Source organism: Nycticebus coucang, chromosome 1 (genome assembly GCF_027406575.1).
Source record: "Nycticebus coucang isolate mNycCou1 chromosome 1, mNycCou1.pri, whole genome shotgun sequence".
Lineage (NCBI taxonomy): Eukaryota > Metazoa > Chordata > Mammalia > Primates > Lorisidae > Nycticebus > Nycticebus coucang.
In genome coordinates, this window is record NC_069780.1 from 167,574,067 (window position 1) to 167,590,986 (window position 16,920).

The 16,920-nt window shown below is 42.3% G+C and overlaps 1 protein-coding gene across 2 annotated transcripts in view; it reads left to right on the forward strand.

Moving 5' to 3' along the window:
* The first annotated feature begins 2,072 nt into the window (after positions 1–2,072).
* The window catches only part of AGXT2 (alanine--glyoxylate aminotransferase 2), a 39,384-nt gene continuing 24,536 nt past the window's right edge, over positions 2,073–16,920 (forward strand). Inside the window, exons 1-7 of one of the 2 annotated variants that reach the window (XM_053592284.1) lie at positions 2,073–2,221; positions 6,130–6,218; positions 7,240–7,424; positions 10,660–10,783; positions 12,687–12,781; positions 14,349–14,442; positions 15,084–15,177. In XM_053592284.1, coding sequence (XP_053448259.1) covers positions 2,149–2,221; positions 6,130–6,218; positions 7,240–7,424; positions 10,660–10,783; positions 12,687–12,781; positions 14,349–14,442; positions 15,084–15,177 — 754 coding nt within the window. In that variant the 5' untranslated portion in view covers positions 2,073–2,148. The remainder of the gene's footprint in view (positions 2,222–6,129; positions 6,219–7,239; positions 7,425–10,659; positions 10,784–12,686; positions 12,782–14,348; positions 14,443–15,083; positions 15,178–16,920) is intronic. The other variant, XM_053592291.1, reaches the window with a different exon arrangement.

Consider the following 16,920-nt stretch of genomic DNA (forward strand, 5'->3'; position numbering starts at 1 on the left):
TAACCTCTGTTTTAGTGGGAGTTTTATGTGTGAGCCAAAGGTAAGGGTATTGAATTGATATTCCGAGTGAATCTTAGGCTGAGGAGGACGTCGAGAGGGAATCTTAAGTTTCCTCCTCATTCCGGTTTTCAGATTCAGTGGATGTCATGTAATTCTACAGAGTGCGGCTCAAAGGAGTAGGGCACCGGCCCCATATGCCGGAGGTGGTGGGTTCAAACACAGCCCTGGCCAAAAACTGCAAAAAAAAAAAAAAAAGAAGAAGAAGAAGAAGGAGAAGGAACATCTTGGGAAACAGTTTTGTGAAATGTTAGCTGAATTATGAATTGATGCCATCTTATTGGAATGCATTTAAAATGTACATACATTTTGACTTAGGAATCTTTCTTCAAGGAATTTATCCAAAGAAAAAACTAACTAGCAAAGCGCATGAAATTCTCTTTCTTAAGATGTTGGAAACAATCAGGTTTTTTATTCAGAAAAAAGGACTTATAAAATAAAATACATGGAGACTTTCAGTTTATGAAATGGAAGGTATATACACAGATATACACATGTAGAGAAAATTTCTGAAAGAGTGTTTACTAAAATATGGCAGTCAGGCTGGTTGTGCTCTATACTTTCTTTTTTACACTTCTCTAGCATTGGGTTTGTTTTAACAAAAGCACTTACTGTATTAGGGTAATCGAAACAATTTTTTTTGTTTTTAAATGAAGAAGGCATTACATCTCAATTCCCATCCAGAAGTTATTCAAAATGGACTGTTTTGCTTCCCCAACTCCTGATGTTGGGTGCCTCTCAGCACAATAATCTCTAAATGGATTGCCTAAGAAAAATCTCAAGTAGAGCCTGCAGCATTCACAAAGGCAAAATTGGCCATGACCCAGGAGAGCTGAAGACCACATGCCAGCGTTAAGGAACTCCATTTTTTCTCCCCTCCACCCAATCTCAGGACAGATTGTGCACTCCAGGGAGAGGGCAGTGTGTTCACTGGCCTCAGAGACATGGGTCACTCCTGCAGCAGTTGACAAGCCAGATCATATAACCTCTCCCCACTGTCTCCGGAGATGAATAGGCTGGGAGCCCATGCATTGAATTTAACATACTTTCTGTGCTTCCCTAGTGCCCTCTCCTCCTGTGGACACTCCTGGGTGTTGGTAATGGATGTGGCCAAGTCAGTTGTCCCACCTACAGGGTGACGCAGGATTAATAGCGCCCAGCTGGCCCCACTACCGTGGGTGCCACCATGCAAAGCATGACTCTCATTCTAAAGCAATAGGAAACCTGGTGGAGATGGACATATTAGCAACTTGGTTGGAGCTTAAAAACATGGCTTTTTATGTGGAAAAAAAAGACATGCGTTTCAAATAAATTAAAAATGCATTCACCCTAAACAATACACAACAATACACGAAAGAATATATGCCAACAAAAGGACATATTATGTTTAATAGATATTAAACATACTTAGTAGGTGTCTATAGGGATTGGGACTATGGGTGGCAGGAGTGGAATTTAAGAAATTAAACATATAATCAAAATAAAGCACACTAACTCCTCAGCTGTAAGCCACTTGCCTTCTCTGGACACCTCTGGGAACACACAGCTGTCCGGAACCTTACTTGCCAGCTGGTACCCTCTTCACCTCCCCTCCCAAGGCCTCTTCTCCCATTGTTCCCTCTTCTCTAAGCTGCCCCAAACCAAATCTGTTACTCATTTGCCTCAAGCCAATGCTTCCTCTTGCTTTCTCACTCACAGCCCTGGTTTCTCAGGCTCTGACCCTTTTTCCCACCCCATCCTGCAGCAGAGAGCAGGTCATCCTGCGCCCCACTGATGCTGCCCAGAGCAAACTAAACTGTTCAGGTGGCCCTTCTTTTCATCAGCCTGCTTTCTCTTCTACCCTCCCCTCCTCCTCTCCCTTCCCTCCTCTCCCTCTCTCTCTTTCTCCCTCTCTCCCCCTACCCCCAGGCACTGTTGCAACCAGTGGGCGGCTCTGGGGTTTGCCTGAAGCCATTGGCAGTCAACACTCCAGGATTTCCCTCCTAAAGCCACCCCCCTTCCTAGTTTCAAAGTCCAGAAGGTCAGGAAGCACTTGGAGACCATCCATCCTCCAGCCTGTTTCCATGCAGCTCTGCTTCCTGACGGGGAGAGATGGCTCTAGTCTGGAGACATCTGCCAAGAGCCCAGTGCCTGGTGACCTCTCCCAGGATCCCTTCCTTGAGCAGTGAGTAGAAAGCAGGGGGATGTGGATCAGCAGAGGGTCCGTGAGCAGGGCAAGACTGAGCTCTGGAGTCTGTTGCCTTGGATTTGGGAAAGGGAGACCTGGGAGGGATCTTCGAGACAGGGCATGGGCACAGAGGTCTCACCCTATCTGCTCCAATGCCTCCCTTTCAGAGACAATATTTGGTAATGCCCCCTTTTCTCCTCAAATAAAATTCACGGATAATGAAACCCAACTGCACACAATTTCAAAACAATTACAGCATACTATCTCACCTGCATGTAAAAATGAAATCAATTCAACATCAAGTACTCACTTGTATATATGCTATGTAGATGCCCAGGGATGACGATTTTAAAAGATATAAAACACCTTCACAAATTTCCCCTATGTGCCTAGGAAGTGGGACCACCCTCTCCATACTGACAGGAGACTCTGAGAAGCACTGTGACATTCCCAATCACCCACACCGAGACCAGAGCCCAGGCCCTCCCTCCCACTCAGACTCTGCTCTCTGCAGCTGGAGCAGAAAATGTGAGGAGACCTGAAGGAACGAGCCTAGCGGCTTTCTGTATTCTATTAGGTGACCTTGGGTCATCAGAAGCCCACCACTTCCTCACCAACTTCCCCACACACGCTCTAGGTCTGCGCAGTTACGTGCCCTACAGGCCTCAACAGACATAAGGGTCCCTTATGTCCTCCCCATCGTGATGAATGTTGCCTTCATTTCCTCCTCTTCTTTCCTTTTTTCTCCTTCTTTCCTTTCCTATTTTTCCCCCACTGACAATCGCGATTTCTTGAAACCTAATACATGCCTGATGCTTTAAATGGAGTATCTCCTTTCCTCCTCAACCAAACTTGTGAGTACAAGCGCCCTGCTCCACAGAGGAGACGGAAGAGTAAAGAATCATTCTCAAATGTGGTCAAAGATAAAGTCAGAGAAGGGCCTACTTGGGCTCAAAGCCAGGTCTGTGTAACTCCCAACTCAGGCTGATTCCACCAGGCATTTTCTTACCCACCCCCTCCTTCCAATCCTGCTTGTGTTTCTCTTTTCCCTCAGCCAAGTTTTTTACCCAGAACATCACTTAACTCCATTTTCTCAGAAGCAGCTAAAATGATACTCAGAGTCTCATGCTCAGTGAGGAGGAAGCTAAGCTGAAAGCTCCAACTGTGGACAAAGCAAGAGAAACAACTTCCAGGGTGCCCTTCCCCTTTGCCTCTCTAGCCTCTGAGGGTTGTGGAGCTGGACTGATGGTGGCAGAGGTGGCAGAGGTGATCTAGAAAGAGCAGGTGAGGCCTGGTGCCTAGAGATGTTGGTCAATTCATTGGGGACGCCTTACCTGTAGGTACACCAAGGAAACTACAAAGAAAAAGTGATCACGAAAACCCATGTCATATAGACATGAATGTCACACTTGTCTCCTTGCCCTTCAAAAACCTTTGGCCCCTTTAAACCTACTGTTACACTTCCTTACCCACTGCACCTGCACTTATGCCTGCTTGTGTTTGTTCATCCAAACACGCACCCATTGAGCAAACCTTTCTTAAGCACCCACTGTGTACTAAATATACATTCAAGGTTCTTGAGCATCTATTATGCACCTGTGCTGCAGATGTAACCACAGTAAACAAGACAAAGCCCCTGCCCTTGTGTATTCCAAGGAGACAAGAATAGATACGAGGTCTGACAATTATGTATGAGAACTTATCCTAGAAAAAGTGTTACATACCTCGACCATAGTGATATTCAGTGATGAGGTGTATGTGTGTGTGTGTATGGGAGATGGGAGAAGATGAAGCTAGGGTAGAGGGGGAAAATGGTAACTGAGAATTAAGTTAATAAAACTAAATTCTAGGCCTTTTTCTGAATATGCACTTTATTTTTTTGTTGTTTGTTTGTTTTTTGAGCCTAGTTTAGAGTGCCATGGTATCAGCCTAGCTCACAGCAACCTCAAACGCCTGGGCTTAAGCTATTCTCCTGCCACACACATACACACACACGCACAAATGCAATTTCCAAGACCAAAAAAAAGCTTTATTAACCCTCAACTCTTAAGTCATTGTGCAATTATTTAAACATGTAATTTTAAATTTTTTCCAGCAAATAACAAAAATCAAAACATTTGCATATCTTTATCTCCATCACATATTATTATTACTGTTATTTTTGAGCTTTTTTTAATTAAAGGGCTGTATAACAGGCAGTAGGTTTTGAGGTATTTTCTAGATTGTTCATTTATTGAGTAATTCTTTTTCCTACTTGCTTGTTTGCTACTCATTCCTATTTCTTTCTTTCTTCTTTCATCTTCTTTCCTTCTTTCCTTGGGGCAGAATTTTACCCATTTCACTTGGAGCCCTCCCTCCATGTGCTTATCATGTCAATGAATGAAAGATGAATAAACCTGTCTTGACTGCCTAAAATTCAGGATTTTTTCTATCAAGTCTCTTTAAATCCATTGGCCTCCAGCCTACTTTCATAATTCCTATAACCTTGGATTCAAGAGAACTTATGGCCTACTCAAAGGGAGAATCCAATTTTGCAGATGGAAAAGTGACACTGAAGAATTCTTAGAAACACTCAGAATTATTTTCCCATCTCTGAAGAATAACTAATGCAAAGAGACACAATGAAAAGCTTTTCAAAAAGTGAAATTCTCAGAAAACTTAAGCTATCTTTATTTTTTTCATCATTTCTACCCATGGATAGCCAAAAGCCATTTGCTTTTAAAGTAAGAGCAAATTATTGACATTAGTGCTAATTTAGTGCAGAAAAGTGAATGGATCTCTTTGAAAGAAGATATATTCGGAACTATTACTTTCCAACTTATTTTAATGTTTTTTTTATGATTCTCAGGAATATGACTTCATAGCCACACAAAATGCAGACATTTCATTCACACATTCAAACCCTCATAGCTGAATAAGAGACCTCATTTCCTTAGTTCTTGCTACCTGTAAAATTTTGACATTGACCTTCAATCTAAAAAGTTAGAAGCATTTTTTTTCCGAGAGTACTCAGAATGTCTCTAGACACCTTTTCTAGCTCTCATGTTCTGATTTCATTATTCCATCACTCTGCTTGTAGACGTCAAAGTCTGCACTAGCAGAGAAGGGCAAAAGATGAGTGAAAAAGAACCCTAAGCTACGGGTCAGAAACTCGGAGTTTTGTTCTTGTTCTTCAGCTAACTAACTTGGTGACCTTACATGTATTTACCACCTTAGGCTGATTTCCTCATCTATAACATAAGCATTTTGACATACCCAAAAAAAGTCTAAGGTCCTGCCTAGTTCCAAATGTTTAATGATTGTGGTTCTCTTTATCTTTTTACTTTGTCATGGTCTTGTGTTGGCAGTCTTTGTGTTGGAGAAGGATTTTGTCTTCTAGATATATTTGTATGTATTTTTAATATGATACATTGCCTAACGCCTGTCTCTCCTCATTCCTTGCAAGAATAGTCAGCAGCCATTGATTCCATATATATTGAGAGTCAACAGTGCACGAGACACCAGATCCTCCATGCAGGAGGATTCAGGCACTAGACAGCTCAGAGCCTAGAAAGAACCTCTGTTAGCAAAAAGAATGGACTCCAACAACACACTGCATGGACGGAAGTTTGGTCCACCAAAGAGGAAAGCATGGTGGGAGCAACACTTGCAGTTCGCCTGACCCGAGCTTCCCACGCTTCTGAGGGACTGCAGTAGATTTTTTATATGGACGAGATCCAAGAGGAACTAACCTTCTTTTTCCTCTAGAAAATTTGGTACTCAGTTTGTACACCCAAACCAAAGGCAGATTAAAATGATTTTTTAAAACTAATAAACAAAATCACCTAATTCAAGTAACCATAGGTGATTTTTATAAATGGACCTATGTCACACCTAGTTGAGGATCCTAACTCACTTCACTTTCGTAGATGCTTCCTGGACATCAGTAACCAAGCACCATCTTCATACGAAACCCAGGATGCCTCCCTGTGACTTCACGCCCGAAAGATACCAGGTAAGGTTCAGGGCTTTAGGAAAAGCCAAAGAGGTCTTCATCTTGGGAGGTCTCCATTGTTTCCTTACAATCAACAAGTTAGAGTATACTTTAAAATAACTACCAGAGTGGAACTGGAATGTTCCTACCACAAAGAAGTGTTAAATGCCTGAGGTGACAGATCCCCCAATGACCCTGTTTTGATTAATTCACACCATACGCCTGTATCAAAGCATCACATGTACCCTATAAAAATATACGGCTATTCATGTACCCATGTTAATTAAAAATAAAAATGAATGGCACACAAATGGCCCTGCTTGCCACTAAGCTATTTCATCTCAGGTATTCTATTGTTTAAGTCATTTAACTGGAGCATGGATTGGTGTGCATGTGAGAGAAAGGTCAGAGCACAATCAAAACCATAGTCGACCATGTCAGTGTGTCAGGGGGACACATACGCACGTGAGAGAGAAACACAATAACACAATAACTCTTTTATTCCACATAATACTTGGAGGTTTGAAATTATAGAATCAATGGATAGTCCAGAGGGACCCACAAAGAAAAGAGAAATGTGGGACAGAGATTTCATAATTAAAAACCCAAACTCCTTTTTCTGCACTTTATTTTATTTTCATCTTTAAAAAAACTTCAACTAAAATGACTTACTGGTTCACTCTTATTAGTTCAGACATTCTAAAGTCCATTTATCTTTCATAATTAAAATCAATTCAAAGCCAAGGATTTCCATTGAAAGGTTGAATGGAAAGGGGCTGAAACTCCAGCCCCTTTCTTCATATTTGATCTAGAAAAGAATTGAACGGGGACAAATAATAATTTCACCTCTTTGAGAGGAAGGGCTTGAACTTCTTACAAGGGGGGTTCTAGGTAAGTCTACCCACTTGTGAGCCTCTATAAGCAACAGTGCACTATTTCATTCACCAAAGAGACCAACTAGATGTTGTTAAGTTGACCACAGACCATCAAGTAAGAAATATAGAGATAAGGAAGAGGGATTTAAAATCTTGTTTGTCTGTAGTCCCTGGCCTACAACCGCGTCCTCGAGATCCACAAGCAACATCTTTCTCCTATGGTGACAGCGTATTTCCAGAAGCCCCTCCTGCTCCACCAGGGACACATGGAGTGGCTATTTGATTATGAAGGAAACAGATACCTGGATTTTTTTTCTGGGATCGTCACTGTCAGTGTTGGTCACTGCCATCCGTGAGTAGCCTTAAAATCCAGGGGTTTTAATCCCAGAAGAATATATAGAAAAGAATCATATTAGTGACTCAGAAGCCCTGATTCACTCACCCTGGTTTAAAATCACTGATTACAGATTGTGGCTGACTTAGTCCCTGCCATTGCCAGGGTATGCAGCCTTGACCCTGTGCTTTTTCTTTCCCTGACAATGCAAGAGTTTGTCATCTTGTCACTCTCACGGCACATGCCGAGTGGCACATACCACTTGGCTACCCTGTATGCTTTGCACTGGCAATGGCCTCCCAAAGAGAGGAATGCAGGGGTGGGTGGGCTGGGAGTGAAAGGCACATGGCTCTCAGAGAAGCAGGGCAGGTATGTGAGATAAGGGAAGATGAGAGATGAGAAATAACTTCTAGCCTGATGAACTTCGTGGACTCTGAGAGATGAAACAGGAGAAAAAGGTGGTAAGAGACAGATGCCATCCTAGCTGGAAATTGACTTAGAAATGTATCGATCCATTCATCCTGAGATTCTGTGCAGCAAGGAGCATCAACTCACCCACACAAATGCCCTTCCGCACATTTTTCTGTGGTCTCTTTGGTTTCTGTGCAGCCATCTCACTTTCACGACTATTCTCTTTTGCCTTTAATAATCTGACCAATAATTTGTACCAGAATGTTAATTGCAGCCCAATTCATAATTGCTAAGTCATGGAAAAAGCCCAAGTGCCCATCGATCCACTAATGGATTAATAAATTTTGGTATATGTACACCATAGAATATTATGCAGCCTTAAAGAAAAATGGAGACTTTACTTCTTTCATGTTTACATGGATGGAGCTGGAACATATTCTTTTTAGTAAAGCATCTCAAGAATGGAAGAAAAAATATCCAATGTACTCAGCCCTACTATGAAACTAATCTATGGCTTTCACATGAAAGCTATAACCCAGTTATAACCCAAGAATAAGGGGAAGAGGGAAAGGGAGGGGAGGGAGGGGGGAGGATGGTAGAGGGAGGGTGGTGGGATTACACCTGCAGTGCATCTTACAAGGGTATATGTGAAACTTAGTAAATGTAGAATGTAAATGTCTTAACACAATAACTAAGAAAATGCCAGGAAGGCTATGTTAACCAGTGTGATGAAAATATGTCAAATGGTCTATAAAACCAATGTATGGTGCCCCATGATCGCATTAATGTACACAGCTATGATTTAATAAATAAAAAAAGAAAAAAAGAATCTGACCAATAAAACTCTGCACTAAGTAGGAAAAAATATAAGTCAGCAAGTCTAAAATAAACTGAATAAGTCTGGGCACTGTTGTCGAAGCTGGAGGCAGAGTCAGGAGTTGGGGAGTGAGTGCCCCAGGACCCAGCCCTCATCTTTTCCTTCCCCTCCCTTCTTCTACGCCTCAGTCTCAGGAGGTGCTAGTCTGGTGCGAGGGAGGTCCCAAAGGCATCTGAAATAAATTTCAAGTGCAAGGTCAAACATAGGATGAACATACATGAAAGAAGGAGAGAGAAATGGAGTAGAAAATGATTTAAAACAATCTCATTGAATCCCCCCCAAAACATGGAACTCTGTCCTTGTTAACAGACCACCTACACTGGTTTTCACAACCTCTGCATTTCTCCTATCTCCATCTGACTCCTGGCCTCTGGGTGTCCCTGTTCTGTCCTTATGCATCTGCTCCTCTCACTCAACTGCCCTACTTCCCACTGTGGAATGGGTGTCCCCATTCCCCAGCCCTGCTCACCTAGTTCCCTCAACTTTCAACAGCATTGCCCAGCTCTGCATCCTCAGGCTTGACACCCCCTCATAACCCAGAATGGGCAGTAAAATGCCCTGGATCTCCCACTGCCATCTAGCACACTCCTTGCCCTGTGACATCCCACCATCCACTCATATTCAGTAATATTAACTCTATCATGTCCACCAAATCATTTCAATTCACATATGCATTGATTCAAGGAGAATATATGAGCCTCCTTCTCCAAGAAGTCCTCTGCTAAGAGCTGGGGAGCTGGATAACCGGCTGTAGTTCTCATCTAATCCTGAGGCTTCCCAGTGTGCCAGGCAAGAATGTTGAAGTCATCTTTGACTCTTGTTTGCCTTTCATTTCCTATAGCCAAGCTGACACCAAGGTCCAGCCTTCCTTCTACAGAAACACTCTCCCGTTAGCCCAGCTCCCACAAATTCCCACTAACACCAGCGTCCTGGGTGCTCTTCCCCTCCTGGAAAGCCACCATGTCCACCTCACCTGTCTGCTTGTCCAGGCTTCCCTCTTCATCCCCTTATGTTGTTCCCACATACATTTTGCAAAACATGCTTTGTGAAACATGTCTTGTCTTTAAGAATTTGCTGATACTCCACAATTTTCTGTGAATTTCACAGAACATTGATCACAATAGCGTTCCTATGGAAAAGGGATTAGTGAGAAAATAACCTGGGAAACACTTTAGACTGTATCTCCCTCCTTGAGAGAAACAGTGTACATAAGCCTACTGAGGGTACTAATAAGTGTGTTAGTAAAAAAATAAAAATCTGTTTGATCTAGTACTTTTCAAAATTAGTTACGCACTGAACTGATTTTGTCTTTTGGTGCAATAGATTTTAATAACAGAATTGCTGTGGAACGAACTTCAGCAGTTGCTGTTTTTTAGATGAAGTTCTGTCTTTTCAAGGCCTCTCCACTCGGGCCCCACATATTTATCCATCTTTCATTTCCACTCTCGCTCAATATGAACCTTCTGATCCTATAAGGTTGGGCTTGATCCTTCAAAGACTGTGACTATATAGTTACAAAATGTTCATCAACACTGCCCCAAATATTGGAATCTTCTCTGAGGGAAAACTATTGATCGTATATATGTGTGATGAATCTTTAGAAAAACAAAACCAGAAGATACTTAGGCTTACCTCCAATTATCTCTATTTTCCAAACTGTTCAAAGAATGGTTATAAAAGCACAGTTAGAAGAAATTTCAAGCCCGAAGTCCTTCCTAAACATTTCTTTTCTAAAATCCCTTTGCACCCTTTTCTCAGTGAGGAATTCATTACCTTTTGAAGCAACATGAACATTACCAGCCACCTCTAGTGGTTAGAGGAGCTCTTCCCATGTGTGAAATCCATGAAATCCACCTCTTGAAATGCTTTGAGGAAAAGCAATGCATCTGGGTTCCAGGGCCAGTGTGTGTGCTGGAGGGACATGCCCATGGGCAGCGTGGGTAACTCTGCTCCTTGTTCACCCAGGAAGGTGAACGCAGTGGCACAGAAGCAGCTCGGCCGCCTGTGGCACACAAGCCCTGTCTACTTCCACCCTCCAACCCACGAGTATGCAGAGAAGCTCTCGGCACTTCTCCCTGAGCCTCTCAAGGTATGATGCTTTCCACTCACAGGGACAGGAATTCCCGGGCAGTTGCCCTAGGAAGCAGGAATGTGGGCAGGGAATTTGGTCTGTGCACTGAACATCCATAATGGGGAACTGATAGCTGTATCTGAAAGCAATTTGACAGAAGAAAGGAATTTGTTAATTGCTGGGGAAGAAAGTCAACGTTCATTAGTGTCACTTCTTAGCCTCTGCCTCTCTTTTATCGTTCTCCTCACCACATCTTTGCAGAAATCAGTTACCAGGAGCCCCAGACTACCTGATTTTTTCATCTATATCCTCAAGAATTTTTTTTTGAGACAGAGTCTCACTTTGTTGCCCCCAGTTGAGTGTCGTGGCGTCACAGCTCACAGCAACATCAAACTCTTGGGCTCAAGCAATTCTCTTACCTCAGCCTCCCAAGTAGCTGGGACTATCGAAGCCCACCACAATGCCCGGTTCCTTTTAGAGGAGGGGTCTCACTCTAGTTCAGACGGGTCTCAAACTTGGCCAGACAATCTGCCCACCTTGGCCTCCCAAAGAGCTGGGATTACAGGCGTGAGCCACCACACCCAGCCCTTGTCCTCAAGAAAATTTCTCTTTGCTTCACAGACTTTCTTCAAAGTTATTTGCATTTCTTCTTTTACAAAGAGCAGAGCCATTTTTTAAAAATAAATTCCATTCAATTCATTTGGTCCAAAATACATTTACATATTTTTGTTAAGTGAGATTTTTCTGCATCTAAAATGACTGAATTGGCCACACACAGTGGGCTCATACCTGTAATCCTAGTGCTCTGGGAAGCCAACAAAGGTAGGTGGATTGACTGAGCTTAGGAGTTCGAGACCAGCCTAAGCAAAAGTGAGACCTCGTCTCTACTAAAAATAGAAAAGATTAGCCAGGTGTCATGCAGGCACCTGTAGTACCAGATACTCAGGAGGCTGAGGCAAGAGGATCTCTTGAACCCCAAAGATTGAGGTTGCTGTGAGCTGTAATGCCATGGCACTTTACCCAGGGCAATAGAATGAGACTCAGTCTCAAAAAAATAATAATAATAATGAAATAAATAAAATTTTTTTAAAAACTTAAACTGAACTGAAATGTTAAAATGTAGGCCACAGTTTGCATTCAGGCATTAAATAAATTAATATATATAAAGAAGCCAGAACAGTGCCCAGGCCATGGTGTGGGCTGCTGTTATTTTCGTGTGGTAGCTGTATGGTCTAGACACACTGTATTATCTGGAGTAGATGAAGAACGGTGGCATTGCTGCAACCTAAGGGCAGCTCCAGATGTTCACGGAAGTCACAAGTCATAAACACTGGCCTCTGGTCCTGAGTTCAGAGGACAACAGTTGCCCTCAGTTCTCCTCATTCTTTGGTTTAGGCTGAGTTGCATTTTTGTGTTAGCTGACATGTTCTTCAGTGCTCGCTCACGCACACACACACACACACACACACACACACACACACACAGCACAGTCAGGCTGGGACGACCCCGGGGAGCCAGGGGTTCTGCCTCATTCCAGGCCTTCAGAATCAGGTTGGGGGTTTTGGTTTAGGAGCTGAGACCCAGTTGTCCAACTGCTCGGCCGCTAACCACTGTGTGCCCCCCAGCAAGTCTCCCCACCTCAGCACTTCACAGAACGTCACATAAAGCCAAGGAAAGCCCAGAAGGACCCACAGAGGAGACAGTCCCTCAGATGGTCCTACATGTCCAGCAGTTCACAGCCAGGCACGCAAAAGACCTACGTGTATTTTGGACCAAATAAAGGGCTACCAAATACGCATAATGATGAGACCGCTACGTAACCCATGCTGGTCTGGGACGCACATCCTGAGCAATTTTGAATGAATCGGGTGGTAAGGAAACAAATTAAAGCACAAGGTCATGTGTCTTCTTTCCTCCCCAGGTAATCTTCTTGATGAACAGTGGCTCTGAAGCCAACGACCTGGCCATGCTGATGGCCAGAGCACACTCTCACAGCACAGACATCATCTCTTTCAGGTAATCAGGCCTTGGAATATTCAACCTCGGTAACATTGACTTACCCTAATCCTAAATATGTGTCTCGAAACTGTAGCATGGACAGGGAGAGGAGTCTTCCCAGGAGTATTTTCCTAATTTCCTACTTTTTAGGGTGGGATCAGTTAAAGGAATCATATAATTGGATAGCCCCTTCCAAATTGACCTATCCAAGAGAGGGGGCCCTGATTGGTCACAAACAACTTGGAGCCCTTATTATATCATAGAGCTTCTTATGGACTGAGAAAGGAGGTCACATGATGATTTTTTAACCTTGAAGATGTGGTAGGAACCTCAACACATGCCAAGCAATAAATGACTGCTGTACGTGCACAGAAGAGCAGGGCTCCGCCACGTGACACTGGGACCATCGTGACTGCTGCTTATGACAAGTGTCCATCTACTGATTCCACAGGGCCAGCTACACCCACTTTTCACGTATAACACTGTATATTTCTTCTTCTTTAGATTGCTTTTCAAAGTGGATCATTTAATTGATTAGTTATTAAACCCTTGAAGACTATAACAGAATTAAAATGAAAACTAAGCACTTTGCTCACAGTTGCCTCTTGGGCAATTTTACACCATACATTTAAACAGACTCTTTTAAGTTTTATGTAAAAGGCAGGAGTGACTTTGAGTTACTATTCTTGATGGAATGAAGAAATAATCCTATTTCTTAAACTCTCTGGCCATAGTTTCTCTCTAAATTCAAAAGATTTTATTTTACCTTTGCTTCAGCACATCTAATACTGCATATTCCATATAAAATGAGCATGCAGTTACTACAGGTGTAAGTAAACATTTGCTATCAAAGAAGTGTGGCAATAAAGAATTGTGATTGACATTTTACCTAAATAACATTCCAGAATATGCACACATATGTCCAGGTAAGTATTGATCTATTCAAAGCAGTCATGGTATGAACAGGGTTCAACACATGTTGTTTCTCCTCTTTCAAGATACATGACCATCCTTTTGAATAGTCTTTTTGATTCCTTCTAAATCTTTAAAGGGAATTTTGATTTGTGAAATTGTTAAAATTCATGTGAAGCCAAGACTGGTGGGTGCTTAGGATAATTTATACTAAAGGTAACTATTTCAGATTCAAAAGAAACAAAACCTATGATTTTGATAAGCCAAACAAGGTGGCTTGTAAGGCACTTAATGGGGACTCTCTAAAGATGTTGAGCAATAGCTTCATAGTAGGAAAAAATATTTGTTTTCTGAAATTGACTACTTTGAAGACTAGTACTTGTTATACATGTTACTTCTGACAAGATACTAAAAGATGAGACTCTGCTTTTAGAGAAATGGGACAGGGTAGGTCCTAAGGTCAGAGTTCTTAGCCAGATGTTCTCCAAAATTCCTTTCAAATCTATGACACCAGAAGAAAAGTTAAGTAAGTATATTCACCTGACATAGGCTTGGGAGAGTTTTTAAAAACCATCAGAACTGAATGCCTTCATGAATTTTCCCTTTGGTCTTACTCAGTGGTCAAAGAAAAATGGACCTAACCCCATCCTCCTGCTGTGCTCTTCCCCTGCAGAGGAGCCTACCACGGATGCAGTCCTTACACACTGGGATTGACAAACGTGGGGGCTTACAAGATGGCCCTCCCCAGTGGGATTGGTTGCCAATCGGTGAGTTTTGGATTTTTCTCTTGTTTCTTTAAAGTCTTCCAGGGATACAGACTCGATCAGGTTTTCCTGATAGTAGAATTTAGAAACTTCCATAAAGCCTGTCATTAATCAGAGTCTCGATTTGACTTAATTTAATTGAAGACTATTGAGGGAAAATGTTTCCTAGGAAGGGATTTAGAGTCTGAGTAATAATTCATGATAGGGTTTCTTAATTTAGCTTTTTTTTAAATAAAATCAAGTAACTACAAAGCTTTGAGAACCTTGAACGCACAAAATTTCTGTAGACTCATCATTGTATTGGCCTTCTGTTCTCACTTGCTGTACCCACCTTACTAGCATCAGAATCAGATACTTAATTATTCTTCTTTCGATGCCCTTATCCACCAAACCCTTGAGCAAGTTGTTTCCAGGCTAACATTAAAATCAGTTTCTTTTGTAGACTGCCCAGATAACTGATTTCTAAGAAAAAATTATCTCTTCATAGCAGAATATTAGATTTGCACCCTGCTCCTGGGAGAAGGGGAGAGGGAGGAATCTCAACATCAAATTAAGAAGCCTTTTACCTTGACTGCTGCCATATGTGCCCCCTCCCCCATTGGCTGGCTTGTGTTTTGCCAAATTCCTTCTTTTGTCATTTGCAGACTATGTGCCCAGATGTTTTCCGAGGCCCATGGGGAGGAAGCCACTGTCGGGATTCTCCAGTGCAAACAATTAGGAAATGCAACTGTGCACCAGGTCCAACAGGGCTGGGGGTGGGGGAGGGAGGGATAGAGTGGGAGGTCAGAGGGGCAGGAACACGGACAAAGGCAGGACCATCCCTGGGAGTGAACAATCAAATTTGAAAAACTGAAAATAGGAAAAGCCAAAGGAAGCCAAGTTACCCCTGATTGAATCAATGCTTCTCATGCCTGCTTCACCTCATTCCCCGAGCGTCCTTCTGGCCAGGTAGGAAGAGCACCTCATGCTATCAGAGCTAAGCCAAAAATCAGACTATCACCTGCCGTTTAATTAAAGCAGCTCTATTAACTCTATTCGCCATAGCTCTGGTATCAATTTTATAAGAAAACAAAATGGGTGGGATTATTTACCAGTTCCCAATGGAAAGAGGAAGGGATGAGGGAAATGCTTTTAGAAGCTTCAAAACTCCAATCAAAAAGTTCTCTCACATGAAAGCTATAACCCAGTTACAACCTAAGAATAGGGGGAAGGGGGAAGGGGGAAAGAGAGGGGAAGGAGGGAGGTAGAGGGAGAGGGATTGATGGGATTACACCTGCGGTGCATCTTACAAAGGTATATGTGAATCTTAGTAAATGTGGAATGTAAAGGTCTTAGCAAAGTAACTAAGAAAATGCCAGGAAGGCTATGTTAACTAGTGTGATGAAAATGTGTCAAACGGTCTATGAACCAAGTGTATGGTGCCCCATGATCATACTAATGTACACAGCTATGATTTAATAAAAAAATAAATAAATAAAATAAAATAAAAATAATTGAATTAAAAAAAAAAAAAAGTTCTCCAGGGACTCAGAATGCCAGCCAAAATGAAAGCATCTGTCAAAACCAAAGCCACTGTTCCTGAAGGCTGCTGACAACCCTTACAGAAGTTTTAAAGGCATTCTCACCAGGAAAACTTCTATTTATCAATCATGGTTTTATTTGCATTCTCTATCTATTCTTCACATGGAGAGAGGAGGCGTGGAAACGTCATCTGCTCCCTGCTAGTCAGCAAGCCCTGCCGCAGACTTGTCACCACAATTCAGGACCTTCTGAATAACTGCTCCTCATAGTTCTGAAAAAAGGAACTAAATGCTCCAGCTGAAAGATTTTTAACGGAATAGTGTGAATGACCGGGTTGAGAGGAAGAATGCAAAATGGAAGTCTTAAAAATCAGCTCTAAAAGGAAGAAAATTCATGGCATCTTAAAATTCTGTTGAGATAATAGCAAAATAGAGGTGGAAAGGTGAAAGATAAGCATTGAACAAGATAAGCTATCATAGTCACAGAATTTAAAACAATAATCCAAACTCTCCAGTGTGAACATGAGAAAACCAATGCCTTACATCAGGGATGAGAGGACTAGGATTTGTTTGTTTTTTGTTTGTTTGTTAGTTGAGAAGGCTAGGATTTGATCCCAGTATCCAGGACTACCTAGGATTTGATTCCCAATATCTAGGACTACCCTTGCTCACACTGCCGTGCCATCAAAATGAACTCAAGCTAAAAAGTGCTTCCTGCTCTGCTGGCCAGAATCAAGGAAATCTGGATTCCACTCCCAGATCTGAGATCAAAAGAAGATCTGGATTCCACTCCCAGCCCTGCCATGGTCCAGCCAAGAGCAAAAGATCCAACTTCTGCTTCAGTTTTCTCATTTGTAAAACAAAAATAGCAACACCCGGCCCTCAAAACCCCATCTCAGGGCTTCTTGAAATTAAGACAGAGAGAGCTGTGTGTAGAGAAAGGCAGATAACAGCAGTGGCC